Genomic DNA, 25617 nt, shown 5'->3' with positions numbered 1-25617 from the left:
ATTTTGAATTCTAAATTAAACATTTCTTCGTAGGTAGTTTATACAGAGTGAACTCGCACAATGCACACGAATAAAACATACAACGTAAATGGTCAGTATGTCGAGACACACTACAGAATTATTCAAAAGTAGCACACAAGACAAATATATTTATAAATAAAAAATAAATTTGTTCTGACTAACAAAAACTTAAAATTAAATTAAAATATAAAAGTTCAGTCGCGTGTGAGGTAAAATCATATTATATTGTTAAAATTAATTCTAGACCAAAACAGCCAAGAGCGGATGTGGTTACCGAGAATGGATGTCGTTGCAAAATTCATTGACTAATTTGTTGAGCGCGAACGTGCGTCCGGCTACAGGGTGAGTCCTAGTTTTGATCCTTCGCACTTGCTCGGGGTAACCGTGAACGATTTCGTTTTTGCTTGTGATCGTCCTGTGAAACAATAACAAAACCTTTATGGCAAGTATAGAGCATATTGAGTATTCCAGGCAAACAATCAGCTTAAGCAGTTCGGGGCAGTGTTTTAGGTAAATTCACACGGGGGCGAACTGAGTGAAAAATGTCCATTTGCAAATCGACCAATCCGTCCCTGCTAAAATCCCGTCCCAAATAATATTCTATTCAAAGAGAACCCCAAAACCATAATGTTCGATAATTAAGACAACTCGCTCGTAAACCACTATAATAGGTATATAGTTCAGTAGGAACTAAGTGAAATGTGCTGAGCAGGGATTAGCGATCATTTACAACCGGCTAATAAATAATTCTAAAATTCGCGGTTAGGTTAGGTAATGAAGTTATTCAAAATAAAAAGTTTAATCTTTTGTTTTGCAACTGGAAGCCATTCCCTGCAGTATAAAGTTCTGTGTAAACTACTGTCCTGAATAGAAGAGGTTAAAATCTCTATTCCCTGTTCTAATTGTTATCACAGTGATTCTCACGTCATGTTAGAGTCCACCAAGACGATTTGCATGCACAAGGCGATTTTGTTGGCGAACTCTGCATCGCTGTACGTATGCAACAACCCTTCAGTCATTAGAGAAAAGTCTACACCGGTCGTCACCACGTCCGTGTCCAGTTTCAGAGCTCCCCGTATGCCGATGCCGCCGCTGTGAACGTTAATAGGTAATATTATACCATTGAAGTACGAATAAACCGCCGGCTCGTGTTTACTCACTTTTGTTCGATCAACGATTGCGCGTTTTTATTCCACAGGCTCATTTGCATCTGGCCGGCGATATCCAACGACAGGGTTCCTTTCAGGCTGAGTTCGGCCATCGTTCCCGTGCTCAGCGGCAGGTACTCCTGGTGTTCCATCAGCTGGAATATTCCCTGTAGGAAACATGTAGATAGCATGATATAGTGGAACGCTTAAGGGGGGGGGGAGGGTCGTCTTTGGAAAAACGGCCGGGTACCTGAATGACTGACGTCCTTTCGGATCCGGTTCCAGCCCAAACGTGCCCCATCAACTGGCCTTGGCTGGTGAACATTAGGAAAGGTCTTATGTGAACCCCGAATATCGTGATTTCCAAGCCGGCCGTGGCCGACAAGTTGTCCTCGTCGGTAGTTTCTCTTGGATTGGGGGAATCGTCGTACAGCGACGTGAAGTATCCCAAACCCGTGGTGAACATACCCAACTGAAAGCCATCGTGTTAAGTCGCAAATGCCTAACGACAATTGAATTTCGGTTTTACACTCACGTTGCACAAGTGGTACTGGTGGCCGTCGTGTTCCACGATGATATCGACCGAACCGCGTTTGGTGACACCCGTGTAAATGTGTTGAGACGACTTGACCAGTCCGGTAATGTTGTTGTAGTCCAGGAAGTATCTGGAAAACGACGAGGAGAGACCTCTTTGGGCGAGAACTCCGTAATGGTTAAGTTTTTCGCGGATCAACACTTCCCGCAACAGTTTGGCCGCACCACGGTCGCTGCAAATAAATGAACCATGTACACGAGGAGGTCCAAGAGTGATTCTTAATTTTCAATAAATATTATGTTATGATCGCGGTTGTGTGTAGGATTATCGCGCATGCCGATAATCAAACGGTCGACAAGAGCCTGTATTTAAATGTCTCACTGGTTAGCCAATTCGTTCAGCTGCTGCAACGCGTACTGTTTGTTTTCGAATCCTTCTTTGGGCGTTAGCAGCCACTTGAGCACGTGTTTCAGCAGTTCGTAATCCGGGCCCATCTCCAGCAGTATACTCAACGCTATCATTCTTGCGCTGCTGTCGCGCTCTCTTACCAACTGAAAGAAGATCTTGTCGCACGCTTTCAACACTCTGTGATCCCAAAACGAGGGTCCTAATATTTTCACCGTTTTCATGGCGATCGTGCTGGGCCTAAAAACAAAAAATAACTCGTAAAAGTAGCGTCAGTTAGCTGTTTACCTCTCAAGCAGCTTAGGTAGGCGCTCACTGGAGTGACAAAGAATACAATTCTACCCCCCAAGTTGTTTTAGCCCCGTTATGCCGTGTGATTAATAATAATTTATTTTAGTGCCCTGAGCTCCAATTACAAGTGTTACCGTGAGCGAAAAAACGCTTATTTACTTTCTATTTCCGTTCTGCGCGATATCCAACAAGACGTCAATGGATTTCGGATGTCTGAGGTTGGCCAATGCTCTAATGTACACCAAACGGCATTCGTCGTCGTCACCTTTGTTGCATCCGTTCAGTTTTTCTAACGTCTTCAATAGGATTTCGTCGAAAAGCTAAAATGCAAAAACAATTATTGAACGTTTCCAAACGCACCTAAGTATAAAACGTCACCTTCAAATGTTTTTCAGAGGCGTCGTACCTCACCAAACGGCTAGTCATAGCTGTTATAGTGTTGAACACGGTGTCGTCTAATTTCTCATTTGCCAATTTCTTTTCGGACAGTTTTATCAGACCTGAAACTCGTCATCGTTAATATAAACGCACATTTCCCGCTAAGTATCGCATTACTTTGTATGACTTCAAAGTTGGGCTTGAACTTGACCGACGCGCTCCACAAGTACCTTTCCGTTTTATCGAAATCGCTGTTTTCCGAAAAATCCAACGTCTCCATAGCCGCTTTGTGCGAGTCTTCCGTCAAAGCGGATCCCAACAAGTCGTACAGCTGAATTCTTATTAAAAAAAAAAAAAAAATGGTAATTATTATTATATTCCAACAACGTGCTTTTCTTTTTAATCGAGGCATAAACAATAAACGAGTCTCACTCTATGTCTTCGTTTTGTTCGTCTTTTAACACTTTGACGATAGCGTCCGCTTTGCTGTTTCGGATCGCATCGATGACTTCAATGGAGGCGTAAGCGGATTTGGACATGCCCAGTTCCGTATCCACCAAAGCGTCGTGATGCTTCTTCACCGTGTCTTCCAACTGCGAATTAAAAATAAAAACAAAAGTCATTCGTATTCGGTGTGATGTTTTTTTTGGTAGGCAATACGCCCGTAACTTACTTTGTTACATGATTTATAGTGTTTGCAGTTTTTGACTTCATGATTTATGCTTAAAGACTGTTTGTTAAATTTGAGCTTCAATTTTTTCTCCTGTTCGCCGACCGCTTGACTCAGAGTTTCGGCCATCACGGCTTTTTCCTTCGACTCGTTCCCTGCGGAATTAGTGTTGAAGGTACAGTAATACGCTTGTGTCCAATATTCAACCGGACTTTAGGTAAGATTTAAATGTATATACTCTGTCCCGCGGGAGAACGGCACTGCGCAGAAACCAAAACGCGTCACTCCTGTCTGCGGTGGCACATCCGAGAGTAATGCGTTTTAGTTTCTGCGCAGGGCTGTTCTCTCGTGAGACAAAGTTTAGGTTTGTCAAACAATTTTGTGGTAACATATCGTATACCGCGTTTCTGATAATTCGGAGTTATACCTGTGAGCTTGAGAACTTGTTTTGAAATAACAGACGCCCCTGTTTCACGTAGTAGTTCGGTAAAGAACTCGTGGTCTTCTTCCATGGTAACTTCCGTCAACGTTTCGTCATTGAACTTGACCAGACCTTCGCGTTTCGACCGGAGGACGCCTCGCAATATCTAAACCATACCACAGTAAGATTATACTTTCATTCCTGGTAATTAAACAAATCGCTAAGTCCTAATAGTAGTTGACCCTCACCTTATCCGGATGTTTGACATAGTTCAAATCTTTGGGCGGCGTGCAGTCTTTAATTTGTTTCAAAACCGCGTTGTCCGCTATTTTGCTGTAAGTGACGTTGCACCGGCCCAGTGTAGAGTCTTCCAAGATGTCCACGTTTGACAATTGGAACTATTGAACAGAAAGTAAAAATGCATTAGGTAATATTTTTAACCTTGTTAGAATGCCAGGCCGTTGTTTTTGACAATAACATATGGATATACACCTAAGCAATAATATGTTTAAAATAACGTTTGATTTTTGGGTTTTCTCAATTTTTAGTATATTACTATGATGGTTAAATTTAATTTAATAATATAAAAATTTATCGTAAAAAATATAAAACACACAATTATCAATCTTGCTCTTCATAAACCCTCATAAAAATAAAAAATAAAATTTTTTTTTTTTTTTAACTTAATATGGTAGCTGTATTTTTGGGTAACTTGAAGGAGTTTTGGGAATTAAAGCATTCAAGCCCCCTCCCTTTTCAGTAGCGCCACTGATACCGTGAAGTAGATACATAGAATAACGTTAGCCTATTGGTGTTTTTAATTGTTATTATCAATGATAGTTTAATACTGATTTGCCAAAAATATCCATTAAACAGACATTGTACCGTAGTATCTTTAGGTCACTATAGTTAGACGCTTTGACCTTAAAAGGAAGATGCACTTTTCCAAGGAACTGAAAAATAAATTCAAAGTACAACACTAAAGATTAAGACTTCATTTAAATGTTTGCACTAGGACATTACCCGAATAAAAATATTTAAGCCAGGTTAATTTTGATTTTAGGGAATCCTATTTCTAAGCGTTGGCCTCAACTCCGCATATAATGTACTTGTTGGACTCACGTACCTGCAAAAGATTGGCTATTCCTTTTTTGAAGTTTTCCTCCGTTCTGGTGTCCTTCGTCACGTACACGCTCTGCACCCGACCGTCTTTCCAGTGCACCAAAAACGGATTGTTGTTGAAGTCTCCGAGCTTGGAGTTGGAGCGGTCTACGTACTCTTCACCGCCCTTTGCCGTCGCCTTACTCTTGGGCCGGGTCTGAAGCCTGGAAGAGGACGCCCGGACCCGCACGAGCTTGCCGTGTTCCGGATGGTGCCAGACGACGTTCACCCGGATTCCGGCCGTTATCCGGTGGCCCACGGGACGGCCTCTGTCGTACTCGTTGCGGGATTCATCCAGCAGTACCGTGTTGGTCAGCACGTACGAATACGCATCGCCGGCGCCGAACAGCGCACCGGCGACCGGCGCGACCGACAGCCCGACGGCCAGCAACAGGCAGGCGACAGTGGATACGACGAGACCGCGACTACCTGCTATATCCCGATCAGAAAACATATATGAAAATGCGTATGAAAAATGTCACTGAGCAAAAACAAAATCGGCGCGCCGTACGGGGACCACTGCTAAGGGTAAGTGGTAATAACTAATAACAATAATCGTTACACTATTGTTGTCCACGCGTCCGCGATAGCCGAAGCTTTTAACGTGGGACGCGCATAATCACACGTTGTACGGGAACGCGCGCGAACACACCACTGAACCGAGATGCCTCATGCCACCAAGGTTAACGGAGATTACGTTGTGTATACGGCCGGCGGTGCGCGAATACCACAGTGCCGACTCACCGACGGAATACCGCTACGGGCTACTGACCCGGCCGGCGACCGCTATAATACGAACGGCCGCCGACGTTCGTTTCCACCTTGTAACAATATTATACAACAACAATATAGGTACCGTAGGCCCCACCACGACCGCGATAGGTAGTATGGTCTTGTGGCGGCGATAACGTTTCCCCGGATTTGACCAACTTGTTTTTCGACCCGCCACTCCCCTCCCGCGCGTCTTGTCCGGCGTTCTTCTTCTTTTTTTTCTGTTGTTACTTGTTACTAATATATGTAGACATACAACTATACAAGATCAAGTTTAATAATCATGGACGCGGTATCAATATATATATTATTTTTTAAAGGTTTTAAATGGTATACACTGGTTGATGATACCAAATTTTTTAACGTAACAAGCCGCTGACAACCGGATTTCAACTAGTTTCCAACTGTCCGTCTGCAATATTATTACATTGTTTTGGTTTACGGTTATACGTAGGCATAATTTTCATGTGGTGAAAACCAAAAGGGTACAAGTGAAGTCCGCCTGGAAAAATTTAGGGAAGGAATAGGCGCGACCACTTCTTTCTTTGAACAAAATGATACAATAAAATAATTTTAAACTTAATGGAAACTTTAACATGTGTTTGCTATTAATAAAAAAAACACTTTGTTGCACAAAACCAAAATAATCGTAATAAATCATTATAATTACTTTTAGTAGAAACTAAGTTAAGACTTAATACTACAATAAAGTAGATAATGTAAAATAATCGACTTACATAAAAAATTGTATCACTAAAATCAGGTCGACTTATGTGAAATGGAATGCTGTATGTATGTCGTTTAATTCATTTATATTATTACTAGAATAGTTTTTTTTAATATACTACTTCCTCTGTGAAACAAATTAATTATGGACATTTTCATAAAAAAAAAATATAGTAAACCCAAGTAATTCATATAATTCGTTGGAGGATTATGTTTACGACTTCTTCTTATGGACGATATTCATTAGTTTTAGATTTTTTTTAATAATGCTCTTTTCAAACATTCAAAGCAAACACAAATAAAATAGCGTTCATTGCCAAATATTTTATGATCAAAAGTTCTGTTTTTGAACAAATCCACACTTTGCCTATTTCAACAAGTATCACTAGTGGTGTATTTCACGCCAAATCGAGTACCATTTGACTTAAACATTTTCACTTTTAGCTCCAATCGAAATCAGTTTTAACAGCTCTGGATTGTTTTCAAATTTCTATCTCAAATCGTTTACAACATTGGAATTTTATTAAACGTTTACAATTTAGATACCTATATCTTTCATTTCCTTTAACGTTAGAATATTAATTAATAAATAAATCTAATTATGAATTCTGATATTGACGGTGTGACGATAAAATAAAAAATGTAATTAAATTAATTGGTTTATGTTACCTAATAGTAATGCTGAAGTTAATAAATTATAAAACATGTGTATACTTTATCGTTTTGGCAGAGTTGGGCCGTGTTGCGGGTTTTGTGTTTTCATTACGGCAATTAAATCAAAAGCGTACAAATACTGAATTTAGTCTTGTAAATTAATGCGAGCTACGTGCTAATTATCGGCATAATAATGTTTGTTAATTTTTTATTTACGGCTCGTGAAATGTACGTTTCCCAATTAAAATAAATGTAGTCTACAAACTACAATATTATAATAATAGTAATTAAAAGAATTTCTAAAGAAATCACTTAAGACGAATACAAATATTTTCATGGCCTTCGTGTTCAAAAAAAAAAAAAACAATAATCTTATAATGTATGGTCATAATTCACCTTGGGTTAGATACAATATAGTGCAAATGCACTTTTTTTGATGTAGTAAACAATTTTATCTTCCTAGTCAACGGTCACTGGTCAGAGTCGACCGTTTGTGATACGCATGATAACAAAGGTACATTGTATTTGATATAGTATGTACACATAATATGCCCAATATGTAGTTAATAAAGGTATTACTCCTTTACAAACCTTGAACCTGTACTATGTCCAGTGTTGTGTTAAATGTTAGCAGTTAAATTGCGTGGTAAATTAAATGGAGAGCCGAAGAAATAGAAAAAATTTTTTTTTAATTTAATTAAAATTTAGACGACACGGTAATCGACCCCCCCCCCCTCCCCATTCTCTCGGGTTTAATTTTTTAAACGTATGTTACGCATCTGCTGCACGGCATTTATTGAAATTATGCACAAAAACGAACACTGAGTTTTATTTCAATGGAAAAAGTCTTGACGACTGATAATGAAAAAATATAATTTAAAACAAGTACTGCATAGGTGGAGATTGGGCGGAGGGGTCTTGGAATTCTTTTAAAAACCCTTAAAAAAAACCTTAAAACTTAAAATTAGCGCTACGTTAAATTTTTTTTTCAACAAATCTCTCCCTAAAAAATAAATGTAGTTGTGTTTGGAAAATCCCTAATTTGGAAGTTTGAAGGTTTTCGGTATCCCCCGACCCCCTCCCTAAATCTCCACCCATAAAGTACTACTTAGTTCCTAAACTGTTTACGTTGTACGTACCCAAATGAAAGACCGTTTCCAAGCCGCACGTTGTGATCATTTTGAATTTTATTGGACTGCCGACGAGCCGTTGAATGTTTGTAATAATAATGTTATTAAATTTATCTTAAGTGAAACGACGGTCCTCTACACACACGTTTTGTAGAGAGTCCCCTTTTTCTTTGATGCTGTCTAATCGTTATTCGTTTGTACTGCCCCTCGAAGCCGGTCTGATAATAAAATACAATACAATACTGTGAGCTCGCATACGGATGTGCTGGCGGTCTAATGATCTCGGTAGTATTAACGGGCACGCTTTGGATTTGCTTAATGTAATATGTCGTACTCACTGTTATATGTGTGTAAAACAATTTAGCTTAGCGCATAAAACATTAACGAGGATTTTCAAAAATCAAACATAACGCATACCTAAATATTATTATATGATATACATACATACCTATGCAATATGCATTTATGTTTTTGCCAACAAACCGTGTGCCAGCCAAAACCGGAAAAATTATTTGTAGTGATTTTTCGCATTAAAAAAAAAAAAACAACACAATAACCGATTATAAAATTTAACGTCGAGTAAAAAAATCACATTGAAAAAAATACCAAGAAAATAATAATAAATAATTATATGTAACTGATAATTATTATTATTGCCATTTCGTGCATTATATATGCAATATAGCTTAAACTTAACTTATGTCTAGTTGGGCACAAATGCAGTCATGATCCCAAACGAATGTTTCCGTTGTTTTCTCCATAAATGTATTTTTTGTCGTTAAAAACCATGGTGGGGTCAGATTTAGTGGTTCAACTTGTTTACAAAACCTTCATTTATATCTTATTTTAAAAAAATCGTAAAAATAAATAATTTTTATTTTCAAAACCACTGTTATAATTGAAAGTGTATAAAATGAATGATTGAATTATTGGAAATGACAATAATAAATACTCGTAGATTAGGTAAAATTTTAGAAACTGTTATTTTAAAGGCAATTTCAATAGATATGCGGTTCGAAAATGGGTCATTAAAAAATTATAAAAAATCAGTAGCCTACATTTCTTTTATTTCCAAAAAAACATTAAACATATTGTTAAAAGACAGCGTACACGCATTTGAAACTCAAATATTTGGTAACAATGCTGATAGGAAAGAAAACACAAGTCGCATATCATAATGCAAGTATGGAAAGTCATCATATGATAAATAATTACACAACAATAGTATTTTATTAAATATTGTACATTTAATATAACAAACGTTGTACAGCGTTAGCTCGCTAGGGCTCTATTATATTCTGTTTGACTAGGTGAGGGGTCGAGCTGTACGCTTACACGTTATACGAGTTAAAAATTATACACATATTATGTAACACAATTAGCTTGCAAATACAATTCCCAATGCCACTTCTAATGCTCCAAATCTGCATCCTCATATTCTAATCTATATAGTGTATATTAACGAGGAGAGTGCGGGATTTAAAAGGGGACGGGTTAGAAAAGAAATCACTTTAAATACATACAAGCATTAGTCATAAAGTTTACATAGTAAAAAAATACACATTCTAATATATTATTATATTAGAAAAAAATATATATAAAAATACACTTCTAATGGATACAATTTATGGACATAATAGAAGGGCTACAGCCCCCATCATAGCCCTCGCTTGTATTAGCTTCTGGTTTGGGCGTGGGTAAGATTAGAGGCTTTTGGGTGGGTTAGGTTAGGCATGAAGTGTTTGGTGCAGATTTAGAGCTTTTCGGTGTGGAATTACGTTTGTAAGCTGCTAACATGTAGCTGGTACTTAAACGTATACTAAATCTCAACACGCCGAGACATCTGTTTTGTTAGGCAGGCGTCGATTTTTTTGGGGGTTGTTTCGAGAAAAAACCACCAGCCCTATGGTGTAATTGTGTGCAGGCGGACTCAGGTCGTGTCGCTGATGGTTTTGTTTTTGGTTTCCGGCAAACACAAGTAGAGAAAAATCGCTCCCGTGCCGGCCACGGCCCCGAACATGTAAAATGTCATGGACGTGCCGATGTTGGTCAACAGGTGCGGACTCAGTTGAATCACCAAGTAGAACATGACGAACCCGAAGCACGTGGACAGACTGCTGCCGAGTTCGCGGCAATACGACGGAAACATCTGCAAGAAGAATTGCTTCGATTAGATAATTATTTAACCGCAAAAAGGCCAATCAAATGTCCCAAAACGACAAACAGTTAAGATAATTGTTAGAATAATTGTTTAGAAATGTAACGCCTTAAAAGTTATTGGGTAGGCACTGAACGTACGTTGTTGACGAGTAAGTTGCCTAAACGGTTATACTCACTTCGCCGGACATGATCCACGGTAAAGGCACCAGGCCGATGTTGACGAAGAGCATGTACGACACAATGGACAGCAATGGCATAAAATTGAGCCCGGGCAGTGCCGTTGAGGTGCTGTCGGCGGCGGCGGTTACGGCGGTTGGTGTGCCGTCCGGGACGAACGCGGCCAGGCACAAGAGTGAAGCGGACGTGCCGACGGCCGACACGACGGCCAACGAACGCCTGCCGTACTTTTTGGTGAGCCCGCAAGCTAACACCGACACGGCTAGCCTGATCACGTCCAGAGCCATTGTGCAGTAGTACTCGTTCAGGTCGGGACTGATACGCTTGAGTAGCGTGACAGAGTAGAAGGCGACCGCATTGACGCCGGAGAACTGTTGGATGAAAAAGAACGCTGCCAGAACGAGCAACGGCTCGAGGAACGACGTGCGGCCAATGCACTGTCGGAACGACGGCTTTTGATCAGGGATGGACACGGCGGCCTGCTTGTTGTCCATCGTCGTTGGCGGTACGACGGGCTGTTTGCCGGTCAACCGGCAGTGTGCCCGTTCGGCCGGGCCCGCGTAGCCCTTGTCGCGTAACCAGGTTGGCGATTCGGGCGTGAACCATATGAGAGCGTAACCGGCGAACGGCACCATCGAACACAGTGCCGACACCAGCCGCCAACCGAGGAACGTGCCCATAGTGTGCACCACCAGAATGCCGGCCGACACCGAAAACGATATCATGGCCAACGCGGCCCCCCTGTATTGTGGTTCTGTCACTTCGGCTATGTACACGGCCGACGGCGGCCCGAGCAGTCCGGTGCATAGGCCCGTCAACAACCGGCCGACGTACACCGCCGGCAGGCCCCTGGCCATTGACACCGTCGTCCATCCCAGTACAAACGGCACGCAAATCAAGAGGTTGGTGGTCTTCCGGCCCAGCTTGTCCATGGATATGCCGCCAAGTACACTGCCCGCGGCCATCGGTAAAGCTGCCATGCTAGCTGTAAACATGTTCAGATAGATTCATAAATAATTTAATAACGTACTTTCTTAACTTTATTATCAGATGACACTGCATTTATTTCCATATCAAGCTTGGTTATTACCCAGTTATATTATCAATGAAGTTAGGAAAACCACGTCTATGTTATAATAGAAGGTATTGTTAAATACCTACATAATTATGGATAACCTAATATCATACTTATAATAGTGCATACATTAGCTATAATTACAGATGATACAATTTTAATTGCTAAAATTGTAACTCTTTTATTGCTAAATATACAGCAATAAATAGCTAAGACACTGAATCAGTTACTTATACGAGGGACACAAATGTGCATACCACTATTAAACCACCAACATTAACTAATTACATACATTGGTAATTCAAACCGAATCGTGCAAAAATATGACATTGCAATATGATACATATCGAATTATCATATAACATAATAAAAAAGGTAAATATTAAGTAATTTTATAACATTTTAAAATAACACAAAAATATTTTCAAAAAGAAAAACTACAGAATTGCAATTATTGAGAGAGATGTATGCTAAATTGTCCACATTGTATGCAACGAATGGTTGAACATAATGATTTTCCGTTTCTTTAAACATTTTTTCCACGATTTCTGGGTGTTTATCAATATTGTTGCAGCAATACTGGACGCTCTTAAATGCAATAGCTTGTGCACTAATTAAGTGCAATAACTAGTGCACTAATTGTTATGGCGTGCTTGAAATTCCAGATTTTGCACGCCATTCCCGTGGTGTATTTTTTACACGATTGTTTTTTGTTTTGTTTTAGCGGATTCCCAGTAGCCCATTAACCCTGGACCCACGCTGAAGTAGGTACCGCGTTAACACCGTGTTGACAATGACAACGGTGTTATTTTTTATTAGCGTCGAGTGCAAAATATCTAATCGTCCCCGAACGTACACACACAAAGACCGAGCAAACACCGTACTCTCATATAGTATTATTACTATTATAAACACAATGTAGAACCGCCGCACAGGGAGTTTATGCACACACAAACAACACCGGTCGGGGTTGACTTTGAGGGATTGACGTCGGGCTAGAGTGGTTTTTTTCGGTCCGGGTGAGTGTTTAAAAATACAAGGACGGACCTGTCCCTACCCTTAGCTTTGATTGTGTTTGCCGTTACCGACTGTGCGATGATGTCACGATATTCGGTTATTTTACCCGTATAAAAGCATTTCGGTTTAAAAATATATATGTACATTAAAAAACTGTTTAAACGCACCTCTATTTGGAAAATATTGAAATAGGCGTAATAACATTATGTCGTTACAATAGTTGTTGGTTGAATGCCTAAATTATGATTCGCGAAACTGTACGACAAAACTGTTGTTATCACACTAAGAAATACATAAATACCTACTGCAAGATAGTAACTGATAGTACAACTAAAAACATATTAATATTTTAGAAACATGTCGTTGCTGTGTTAAATAATATTATATACATTAGACTGTGTCTAAAAAAAAAAAACTATTGTTTTGAAAATACACTTTATAACAGATAGCAGTAAAACTATACCGTTTTTGTAGAACGATAATTTGTGTTGAAATATTTTATTTAAATATATCTACCGCTGTAGATATTCAATTGCAGCTGAAAATTCCCCAAGCCTACTTCCTTTAAAAAAAGTGAAATACATGAGATTGTAGAGCTATAGGTAATAATAAAAACAAATTGTTAAAAATTACAAATAAAGAAAATGTCATAAAAATATTAAAATCATTTAGGTCAAGTCGGTAGGTTTGACTCTTAAGATATTTGTGTAGAGAATTTTTTTTCGAATTATTTTCAACCTAATTTAAATAACTTTTCTCGGTAGTATTTTAAATAGTTTTATTTAAAACCCCTCGAAGTTGTAGTACAGACTAGTAATATGCGCGCTTTGTGTTGCCTATCCAAAGCGCCCGTCAATATTAATAATCGTGTATTTTAATATAGTATCCAGTGTAGACTGTAGATGTTTTTTATTCGAGTATGATAATAAATAATACTCGAACGGTACTAGTCAAATGCTTAGAACACAACCGGCACGGGGTAAAAAATAAATTGTACACTTGACGTTTACAATGTTTTTCTGTTTGTTCGCCGAAACGGTTCGTTTGCCAATCGTATAGTATAGCTCAGCTAGTATTTTCCGGGCCAACAGCGCTAACGGACGATTAAAGGGAAGTATATTCTGTGTGTTTGTGCTTTTTTTTTCTTCATGTTAAATTGTCTGCAAAAAAAAATCCAACCCTATTCAGTAAAAATTGCGGACGACTCGAGAGAGCAAATATAGGGAGAGCTGTATAATAATAATATAATATTTATTTTAATCGGCGGGTTTAGTGCTCGAAGCGGTGTTACATGTCCACGTTGGAGTGTACATGCATGAATGTATGTATTATTGTTGTTGCTGCTGTGGCGTAGCTTTTTAAGTCGTCTAAACGATTATTTCCATCCGAGTGGACGCCGTTTCCGATTAACGATACAATTATTGTTTGTACATATGAGCCGTCGCGGGGCCTATTGTCTGCATAATGTTAGGAAAATTTGTTTTCAAACACTCCGTAGCTGTTGTTGGATCGATTGGGATGGATTTATTTAATATGATACGACCAGTGCACGTGAAAGCCGTCTTTATTTTGGACGTTTCACACCCAAAATGCCTGATTAAAATTATGCATACTTCGAATGATCCGGTTTAAATTCTGTACAGATATTTAAGCTCGTCGTCCTTTTTTTAAAGTTTTAGGTCTATAAATACTGGTCACTTGTAGAAACAAAATGCTTTTTCCTCGTAGAAAAAAATGTATAAGCTAAAAATTAATACCGATTAGCTTAGTATACAAATTAACCTAAAAATAAATTGACATAACCGAAATTTATTAAGACTATTTTCTGTAAAAATATTGTCTATATAAAGCCCCTTAAAACCCGTCTGATTTTAATCGCCTTACAGCGTTCCAACATTATAATTTTTTTATGATGTCTTCAATTTTTAACACTATAATCTATGTAACACTATATATCTATTCGTAGTCGAAATGTCATACATTTTAAATTCATACCACATCCTAGATTCCATTTTAGATCTAACTTCATTCTAATTTTCAGATCTTTAGACCTAAGACTTTCTAACAAAGCGAAGTACAGAAAAATTCTCATCCCCTTCTCAGGGACAAGGTTTAAGATATTTTTTCGGTTTGTTAACGTTTACCGGTACCTAGTGCTATGTCTAAAGAATATTTTATACAAACTAACTTGACTATTTGTAAAAAAGTAATAGAGCGCCGTAAATATGAAAAATATAAATGTACATTAATATCAATGTAAAACACATTACTACTATTAAAACAATACCATCTTAAGTAATAAAAAACAATTATTTGAATCGGGGAAAACTAATGTATCGTCATTAGTATAAACCGCCAAAGCTCGTGCAGGTACTATGGCTTGCTGTATAAAGCTATTATTATATTATTTTGGCTGTAATTGACATACTATTATAATTTAATGAACGTGTTTGGCCGTCGATTCAGAGTTGTCTGACAGACGCGGTGTGATTGTATACAGTATAGAAAACTGTATGCGTCGCTGTTGTTGTATACAATAATAATAATAATAACACTATGTATATTTCCTGTGTAATTAAAGGTATTTTTTTTTTTTTTTAATCTCATCAAAATCCGATTGAAAATTGCAATCGTCTTGTACATGTTTATTTCTAATAAGGTAACGCTCACCTATCCACGATTCTTGGCTGCTGTCGATCCTGATGGCCGAACGGTCGTCCTTGAGTTGCGGTAACAGCACGGCCGAGAAACCTACGGTCATGCCAGAGCCCAGTGTCACGATCAAAGGTCCGGAAGCCGCGAACATCTATAAACATTGTTTTGTTTTTACAGTCAACATTAATTAACAATCCCAACGTCTTGTCGTTCGTCGGAACGGCCGGTAGAATAATAGTGTTGAGTGATCCATTCACGACTTTTTCCCCAAAGACTACTCGTTAAAAAAAAAAAACAACAACAAAGAAATAGCGCAACATTATGGATTAAAAAAATAGCTTTGAAATTACTTCGAATACAGTTGATTTATCGTACACGTTTACCTGGATCCTTGAGCGCAGTATATTCGAATAAAAACGCAATCTGAAATCTGTGTGTATAATGAATATGATATATTTAACATACACGCCGATATAGAATTACAAAAATATCGAAATTTCACAGATAGCGTTAAAGAACAATATTAATAAACAGATAAAACCCGTTTACAATATTTTTTTTTTAAAAAAAAAACCTGATTTTATAACTTATTCAACTGCACGCGCAAAAAAGTAGACAGTAGCCAGTAAGTAACTAATATATCATAGAGATACAGTGATATAATAAATTGCATTTAACATTTATTTTGTCCTTTATAAGAAGATTGAAACATTGATAAACTGGAAAAAACTACGTTTTACGATATAAACGATGTTTGTAATCTATCGATATTGTAATATAAAGTTTTACATACAAAGTATATAAAAGTATTATTATAGTACACTAATTAATATAGCCTTATCATTAAAATATATATATATATATATATATATATATATTATATTTATTTACTGCCGGTTTCGGCCTAAGCCGTCGTCGGGCTTAACTAGAATTAACGTTGCCCATTGCGCCTATTGTTACATATAACCTCCAATACTATGTAAGTACTACGTGCTTTGTATAGGTTTTTTTATTTCTTTTACAAGTCATGGCGGTTCAGACGCTAATTTGACATAATAATTAATGTATGTGATTGAAGTGAGCGCGTAGTTCAAAATAAAAAAAATTAAAGAAAACATTACATTAAGTCTTCCCCAATGCAACAGAACCGATTTTGAACGCGTCATACACAATTGCAAAATTGTTGAAGTTTAAGGTCAGACATTAGGATACCAAAACTGCAGCGTGTTCTTGTCGGATGTTATCACTCAAAACAGAAATTATGGTACATCTGTGGGAACTTGGGACCCTATTAAATGTAAACGGTGGCTTCAAGGTATTCAATTGGTCAATTGCATTTGACCGACTCTTGGCTGACCCTAATAATTAATAGGCAATATCACAGTACCTCAAAAACAAACCAAAATCTGAATAGGTTCTGTACTTAGCGGACAATTGGACTGAGATCTGAGAACTTACACTAGTGTTAAAAGTTAAGTACAAAAATAGTACATTTTTTGTTAAAAATATATAAAATGAAAGGTTTGGTGCTAAAACCAGATAACTCACGAATTTGTCATTTTTCAGGGTGGTAAACATAAAACTGTTTATCTCTTTCACCCCAATGGTGGCGAAAAATACATTTTGTGATATCTGTTCAGGAAATGGAAAGATTAAAAAAAATTTTTTTTAAAGAAAATTTATCTGGTTTTTGTATCACGGTTTAAGCCAATCACTAAGTATATGAAAAGATCTATGCAAAGCATTTTTAATGGTAATTCGATAATTAGGTAACTTTCCGCAAAACTTCAATTTAATGAGCTATAACTATTGTGCATTTTTAATGAGAATACTACAAAAAACGGTGATTCCTACAGTTTTGTAGGCGATTTTAATAGTTATTATAATAACTATTAAAAGCGCGTCTAATAATTACTAGACGCGCTTAGAACAATCATTATTATTCTGAGACCAGATTCGGATTCATAAAAAAATAAACAATTAATGCATTTGTGAGCTGTATGCTACCAGCTATGCCAGATATTGTACACGCGATAGTATAAACTTATATTGTTTTAATATTTAACAAAAAATTGCCTATACCGGACGCCTTAATAAGAGTCTACCGTTGCCACAGTCGGATATCGTAATATTGTTTTTATTATTGTAATTGTCACGCGATAACTACAAAATTACAGCAATACAAATATATTTCTGTCATTATAATTTATAATGTAAATTGTAATAGTTTAGTGTGTTATAATGTTATGCATTATTACCTGTTTAAAGACGGGCGGCACGTCGATTTTAATGAACATTTTCGGATAACGCGTGCGGTAATTCTTCTAGATGATAACAATGTCTGTAATCTTCATCGCATCATCATGATTAGGCGACGATGGACGAAGGTAAAATATCTTTAACGACTTGCACTTGATAGGTTGTGTGCGAGTATGTGGTGTACGTGAACAGGGAAATGAATGATAATGAAAATGTTATTTTTTTTTTTCGTATTTGGTCGCCTCCTCTCCGTCTGCGGCGCTTCTTTTCATCGCACGTCTAAAAAACAATGATAAGCGTTTATTATTATTATTATTATTAACGGGTATTTTTTTGTTTGTTAGCAACATTTTTTTTTTCTCGCTCCTAACGATCGTTGCGGAGTCATGCAGAGCATAGGTACGTACACTAAGCACAAGTTCGGTCGGCTCTCCTCTCTCGCTCATTGTGCTTAGCCGCGTTCGTTTCTAGAGTTTTAGCCAACAACAATAATAATAATAATACATAATAACAATAATAATAACGATAATGATATCGGCGTGCTCTTGATCGCTTCCCCACGGTCGACCCGAATCGTAACGTACAGTAATTATTTACCAATTACATTGTGTAACCATCAAGGTCTCGGTCAAAAGATCAACGTATCGACCGAAGAACGCGTGGGTTTTTTTTTTGTATTTTGATCATTTTTTTCAAGAGTAATTATTTTTTTTTTTTACAAAAAGCCAGTACAGCGGGGTCGCAGCATAGTGGCGATGGACCATGTCGGAGAGGGAGAGGTCACGGGTCTACGGATATTGTTAAAACTGAAAGTGACATTGTCACTTTCAAATAAATTTTTCGATTTGTATCTGTATTGATAGCAGGTATACAAGCATTGTCAGTAATATAATTTTGAAAATATTGTCAAATACCGTTGTATTCACTCACAATTTTCCCATTTTTTTTTTATCGGTTTTTCCTTAATATTTTGATTACAGATTTTCGGTCTAACTTTCAGACTTTTGGTCTTAAATGTTTGCTAGAAAAAAATGAAATAAAAAAAAGTTTCTATCTCTTCCAGGGAAAAGAGTTTTTTTAAAAATATATTATGTTTGATTTTTCATAAGTATATCGATAGCACTTTATCTGTAGTTTTATTCCATACAAATTTGGAACTAATTCGACTGTTTTTATTTAAATTTATAAGGCGGTGTCATGCTAATTTTAAAAATATGTAAATTTTTTGAGTGTTTTTCTCGATTTTCAAGGAAATAGGGTGAACTTTTCGTCCATTTTCAGGTACGATTACTGATCTGTAAGGTCATGCTACATGAAGAAATTGGTTTAGGAGTTTGAATGATATGAGATATCACGAGTCCAGACACAAAAATAAAAACATATAATTATAAAAACAATACCTTCTCAACTTCGCGTCGAAACTAAAAAAAATTACTTGTACACTGCAATAATGTTGTATAATGTTTATATTAACATTGGAGGGACAACCGGTGATCGAATAAAGACCATTGGATTGGCGGCACGATAAGATCTATAAATTATTAACGTTCGCCTTGGCTGAATAGTATGGAGAATTCGGTCGTCGAAAGGAAAACCGTACGGAAATGACTGTATAAAAAATCCATCATTATAATTAAGCGTTTTTTTTTTTGTAGCAAATCCAGCGGCTTCTTCGTGGATGTACATATTATAATTGTTATTATTTTTTTCTATTCAATTAAAACCACGGTCTCGCCACACGAGCTTTGCGGAAATGCCTTTGACGTGATCTTGATCGCATTATTGACGACAATTTGCATAAACACATTTATGTGGGGGTCGCACATTTGTACTTAAATTTATACACAATATGTTATAATATCATATTATAATGTTAATAACGTGTAGCATTGCCGCCGCCGAGGGGGAGATATTGTCGGCCGATAAATCATCTACGACCCGACAATCGGTTTTGGCCTGGCAATGGACAAATATATGTATATATATATATAATGTATATATTATTATATAACCCAATTATTTATAATGTAATATAAATGTATATAAAGAAACGATTCCGAGCCTAAACCTAAAACAGAACGGGGGACGCTATTGCCTAATAACATTAAATAAATAAACCATTGACTACCTGAAGCTTTTAAACGGGGGATTTTTTTTTTGGGGGGGGATCGTTTAAAAGAAAAACAACTAGAATATTTCAAAACATCTGATCCGGAGTTTTGGGTTATTTGTTATTTTTGTCACAACAGCTACTAAAGGGTTGGAACTTAGATTGGTTACTAATAAATATGAATTATAGTTAAACCTAAGTACACATGCGCAGTGATGATTATTGTTAAAACAACCGGTATCACTTAATATTCATCAACAAATTATTCGCATTCCGCACTGTGAGTTTGTATAGCCGCAAAATGTATTTATTTAATTTTCATGATAATCAATCAACCCGTTACGATCTTAGAACTTATTGATATTCGTATCAACTGATTTGCTCGTCTCTGTATAATATATCGTGTTTTCGTATAACAACAGCAGTTGTCAAGCTGAATTATAAAAAAAAATGGGGAAAAAACAGTGAAAAAAGTAGTGTCGCAATTGTCACGCGTTCCTAATAAATTAATGATAATATGAATGATAAAACGTTTGCGGTTTTCGAAATCGACGGTTTTCCGTAGACCATAGGCGGCACACGCTCACCTGTAATTGATTCGTTCTCAAATAACGCTAGACGTTATGTAAAAATAGAGAAAAAAAATATGTACATAAAAATACTATAAATAGATAATAGTAATGCCTATAAGTATAATATATACCGCTATATCGTTACTGAGCGTAGCGCGCGCGTTAGCTGGGAACGAATTGGTAAAGACATTTAGCCTATATATTTATAAATTATATATATATAGTATATATATTATATGTACCTATACAGTTACAGGTCCGTCGTTGACGTATAACGACATAAATATTGTAATGTTATCGTACACAATCGTTTATGTTTTTGTTCAGCCCCCTCAAGTCAATTCTGTCTTTCGGTTTGACTTTAGTGTCATATACCGGCAAAATCTTGGAACGGACGACGGACCTTTGAAACGGCTTGCAGAAAAATTATGCAACTCACATTTTTCTATTTGACCGAAAAAAAATGCGTTTAAATCTATAACACATCCGATTTGGGGTAGTGCACTAATAAATATGCTTTCATTGTCAACCCATTCCCTCCCCCTATCCCTTCCCTTAGTGGAGACCACTAAAATGGTATTGGGACTTGAGAGTGAAATTAATTAAATTGATTTGTAAAAATATTGTCTGTGTATTTTTTTTACAGAGTTTTCCATCAATATTATGACAAAAATTATTATAAGTCATTATTAATTGTTCTATTTAATAATTATAAATTATGTATATTTCATGATTTAAATGCAATATAGACTTTGTTAATAAATATTACAGTTATAAGCTGTTTTCTTTTTAAATTCAAATGAGGGAAGAGTGGTGGGGTGTTATAATATTAGTGTTGTTCAACCGGGCTCTTCTTTATTGTCTACTTCACTTTTGAACCCTTTCAACTATCATAAAACAATAGCCAACAATTAATTGTCGACCGGGCATTATTTGACTTCTGATTAAACAGAAAAAATACACAATGGAGTGTTTTATCATTAAAGTCCACTACAATACCTACTGTTTTCAAAATCGTTTACGCTACGACTATATTATTATTTTTGCAATATCCATCTCCCTAGTATACACAGTTCCCCCACTCGGCGTTAGCTTTTCATATTATAATACATCTTTAATACGTTCTTTTCTTCTTTTGACGATAATGCTTTTTTTAGAATTGTATAATATCTTAATCTCGAAGATAATGCAGAAATGGTAAACTATTAAATGTTAGTTCAATATAAACGTTCTTGTAATGTAAAACAAAAGTCAAATAATCGAATTCAAGTAATTTCAACAAAAACTATTTGCAATGTTTATTAAAAAAAAAATAAACTAAATATCAACAAGTCTTATAATTTACGCGTAGAAATGCTTAAATAGGACACAATTGGCTTATCGAAATTAAAATTATAATTCCTGAGGTGTGTAATCATAACAGTAACTTACTTGAATCGGATAAACGCTAAAAGCACTTGCTGTGGTTTAAAAAATGTACAAAAAAGGAGCACTCGACACACTCGTTAAAGTCTGCAGTGACTTCACTACAGGATAAACGCAAACACACTACCTAAGCCAAGCGTTTCGTTCGCCAAACCTCAACTGCAGGCCCCCTTCCATTCGCTAAGTCCATTTAAATATGATCATACACCATGACTGTCGAGATGATAGTAATAATACAGGTTTTACCGGGTATAATATTATTATTTTAATACGTATATAGGTACAGTTGCGATGGTTTATAATCATCGTCATCATCATGTTAAACATCCGTAAAAACAATACACCGAAGTCTTAAAATCATTATAATATAGATTTAGAAAGGATTTTATGTGGCACTTAAATTATTTATGTACTTAAACTTTACATTATTATGTGTTTTCTTATGCTTCGTCACTATAACGGTTAATTTATTGGAGTTTATTATAAGAGCATTTATATAGCGTTTTCCTTATTTTTCATAATGATGATATCGCATACCTTATATTATTTATTTCTAATTATGTAAATGGGTACAACTAACAAGGAGGGTCAATTGCATTTTGTTTTTTACAAACTCAACTAGAAAATACAGTGTTAGCTTATATTTCACTGTGTCAAATTAAAAAATCGCATTTTAAATTACATTTTATAATACTAAATTTTAGTATTGAAGAAGTTACGCATTTTAGAAGTACATTAAAAACTATAGTATTGCGGATCTTATAAAAAACAAAAATCTCTAAAACAATTATTCCATCAGTAATCGCCTTTTTAGGACTTTGTGAAAAAATAATTCACGGTATAAACTATGTAGGAATTATTGTAGGTCCTCCTATATATTAAGGCGTTCGGTATAGGCAATTTTTTCCAAATCTTAATTTAAAGATTAAACTGTGATGTAGTGTGTATAATTATTAGTTCAGTAATTAGGACTCCTTTTTGGTAGTTAATTTATTTTTCGGACTATTACAGCATCCTTGACAGTTGACAGTGATTTAATTTTTTTTTATCTAGACTTGCGTAATCTCTATTATTGGCTAAATAATAATTAAAGAAATATTTTTTTTTACATATTAAAAATAATGATATCTTCATCTAGGTTCTCTCGTCGGCTTGTTTTGATATTATTAAGCCAACATTCATAGTTTATATTTTAATTATGACATTTTTAACTTTTTTTTTACTAAGTTTTCTAAAAATACCGACATGAGAACCTACTTTTTATCGTTATCAACACTTTTTTTCTACGATAATTGCGCTTTGCATAAATACTGCATTCATAAGATGGTTTATTGATGAATTCGATTTTTTTTAAAAAGACAAAACTACAAAATGTATTTATTAGTTGTATCATTTTGTTGTGCAACCCGGAATACAACAATGCTTTTTTTTATACAAAATAGTTCTATTAAAACAATACGGCATAGCTGTCGTGTTATTTTGTAAAAAAAATTAAATTTTTGCAATAATCATCATTTTGATCGCATAGTATTTTTTTTTTTTACAGAAATGACATTTGAAAATTATATAATACTATATCACTATTTAATGAACTTGACAAGTTTACAATATATACATATATATATATATATATATGTATGTATATACTTCCTAGACAGCAAGATGTCAAATTAATACTTACAAAACCTGCCGCATTAAAAAAAATATACACTTTTGACCATAAACGGTTTAATAACATGTTTTTACTGTATATTTAAAAAAATATTTACATTTTTTTTGGGACTCTATAGGTTACGACACTTGTGTACTACGATACAAATAAGTTTATTAAAAACATATTTTGAGTTGCTGCGTAGAGGACGGAGCAATCGAGGAGGTACTTCTAAGTGTTTATTAATTTATATACTTTGTGTTTTGCAATTTATATATAATTTTGCCGATTCTACAATCGGCCGATAGTAGTTTTTCCAGGGACCTATATCTTTTTATTTAGGGGGAAAAATAGCAAAAGTATAATAGGTATAAGTTGTATAGATTGCGCAAATAATAACTGTTTTTTTTTTTTTTTTTATAAACCTTCGATTCTCTTTATATGATATTCAACAAATTTGACCTGTAATAGATTCTTCTTCTTCTTTTTTTTTATGCATACTCTATTTAGCAAAACGGAAACTGTGGAGGTTTCGGTGACACCACGGGGGTGTTGTGGCCGTATATAACAAACAGTCGGAGAACTATATTATATAATGTATTAATAACGTGTGATGCAACGAAGTAGCGGAAACAAATTTTTTTTCCACCCATACTCGACCAATAAACCGAATTGCATTGTCTGTGTGTATAGCAGACATTCTGCGTGTAGCTGCTACCGTGCTACCCAAAACACAATCGAATTTTATACCGCAGGCCAGAAACCTCCTATTGTAATATTATACTCGGCCTCCATAATGTACATACCTAATAATAATATAACGTACCGCATTGTATATGTATACATATTGGCGAAAACCGGTAGCCGTTTTCGATATTATAGCATCCGATTTTATGTTGAATGTAAAAAAAAAAAAAGATACCATTTGAGATTACTTACACTTGTATACCGGCCTTTTGTGAAAATAATAGATAAATAATATATATATTTTTTTTTGTCTTTTGTAAATTTCACGGTTATTCCGTTTGTGTGTTAAAAAGTGAAAATATCCCTTGGGTGGCGGCTGGCCTGTACCAGTACAATATTATTATGTGTTTTATTGTGATATAGAATGTTGCGTGAGCGTTTTGTAGTGCAAACAACCCGGACTCGATAGGTTATCTAGGGAAAAAAAAATCACCCGCACATTTTATGTTGTACTGAATGAACCCAACAAATTTGTAATAGGCCTAGATCGGTGGTAACGTTACGCAAGCGTCGAAAATTCGATAATCGCATGTACAAACACAATAATAAAGAAATGCAACACCCGAATGTAAATCTGATCCCAAAAAGACCTTATTTCATTCTCCAATCTTTTTATCGTCCAATATATACAATCGAGGGTTTATTTTTATTTGCGCAACACTCGGATTACATAACATTAGACACGCGGACTAATGTTATATTAAAAAAAAAATGTTTTTTGTATGTGAGTGCATACACTTGTTTACCTATAACATATTTGGAATACCGAAAATAATGTATTGAAAACGTAAAGGTATATATTTTTATTTTTCGCGTATATATATTTAACTATGTGAATAAATTCATAAAGGCAAATAGTCTAAATGCTCTGGAGAATCTTATAAAATTATTTTAAATAAAAAACAACTTGGTAGTTTCTATAATCTTATAGGTTAGGTATCTTATAGGTAGTAATCTTATGATTGTGTACACTCTAAGTAGCCCCTTCAAAATAGTCATAAAAACCAGCGGTCATAGTTTTATTTCTTACATTGGCAATTAAAGTCGCAAAAAATGCTTCGTTGAATTTTACTGTGAGTGCTGCGAATAAAATAATGTGTATGCACGTTGTTTGTTTAAACTCATTATGTAACAGGTATTTTTTTAATGGCCTAAAAAAATAAACCCTATTACTCTTGTTGTGTTTGTTTTACGTACCTGCATTACTACTTATTATAATGATATAATTAAAGTGCTGAGAATCATTAAAATATATAAGTGACTTCTATAACATATTTTTACATGTGACAAAAACAAAAATTTATGTTTTCAATGTATTTATACGTTTTATTCGTCATCTTTTTTAAAACGAAATGAAAAATTATAAAACAAATAAATAGATAAAAAACGATTTTATTGATACTTAACGTATGATAATAATAAGTTAACTTTTTTTTTAAATGGTCACTTTTACAGATT

At 35.6% G+C, this 25617-nt stretch overlaps 2 protein-coding genes across 2 annotated transcripts; both read right to left on the bottom strand.

Annotated features, from left to right (window-relative positions):
* Positions 1-118: 118 nt before the first annotated feature.
* LOC126841903 (microsomal triacylglycerol transfer protein) lies at positions 119-5815 on the bottom strand. The gene is made up of 14 exons (XM_050578675.1): positions 4996-5815; positions 4118-4267; positions 3876-4035; positions 3452-3603; positions 3211-3371; positions 2956-3116; positions 2779-2900; positions 2560-2720; positions 2086-2349; positions 1705-1936; positions 1420-1641; positions 1182-1336; positions 946-1113; positions 119-436 (listed from the first exon to the last, which is right to left on the bottom strand). The coding sequence occupies exons 1-14, from the start codon at positions 5482-5484 to the stop codon at positions 292-294; spliced, it is 2742 nt and encodes a 913-aa protein (XP_050434632.1). The 5' UTR covers positions 5485-5815; the 3' UTR covers positions 119-291.
* Positions 5816-9496: 3681 nt separating this feature from the next.
* Positions 9497-21875, bottom strand: LOC126841907 (facilitated trehalose transporter Tret1-like). The gene is made up of 5 exons (XM_050578684.1): positions 21768-21875; positions 17654-17933; positions 15411-15546; positions 10648-11633; positions 9497-10460 (listed from the first exon to the last, which is right to left on the bottom strand). Exons 2-5 carry the CDS (start codon positions 17690-17692, stop codon positions 10242-10244), a joined length of 1380 nt encoding a protein of 459 aa, XP_050434641.1. The 5' UTR covers positions 17693-17933; positions 21768-21875; the 3' UTR covers positions 9497-10241.
* Positions 21876-25617: the final 3742 nt, after the last annotated feature.

Source organism: Adelges cooleyi, unplaced genomic scaffold (assembly GCF_023614345.1).
Source record: "Adelges cooleyi isolate 19-005CV unplaced genomic scaffold, UGA_ACOO_1.1 ACOO_flye_CR_arks_rails_tigmint_CR_PRNA_41, whole genome shotgun sequence".
NCBI classification, from domain to species: domain Eukaryota; kingdom Metazoa; phylum Arthropoda; class Insecta; order Hemiptera; family Adelgidae; genus Adelges; species Adelges cooleyi.
This window is presented reverse-complemented; position numbering and strand designations above follow the sequence as displayed.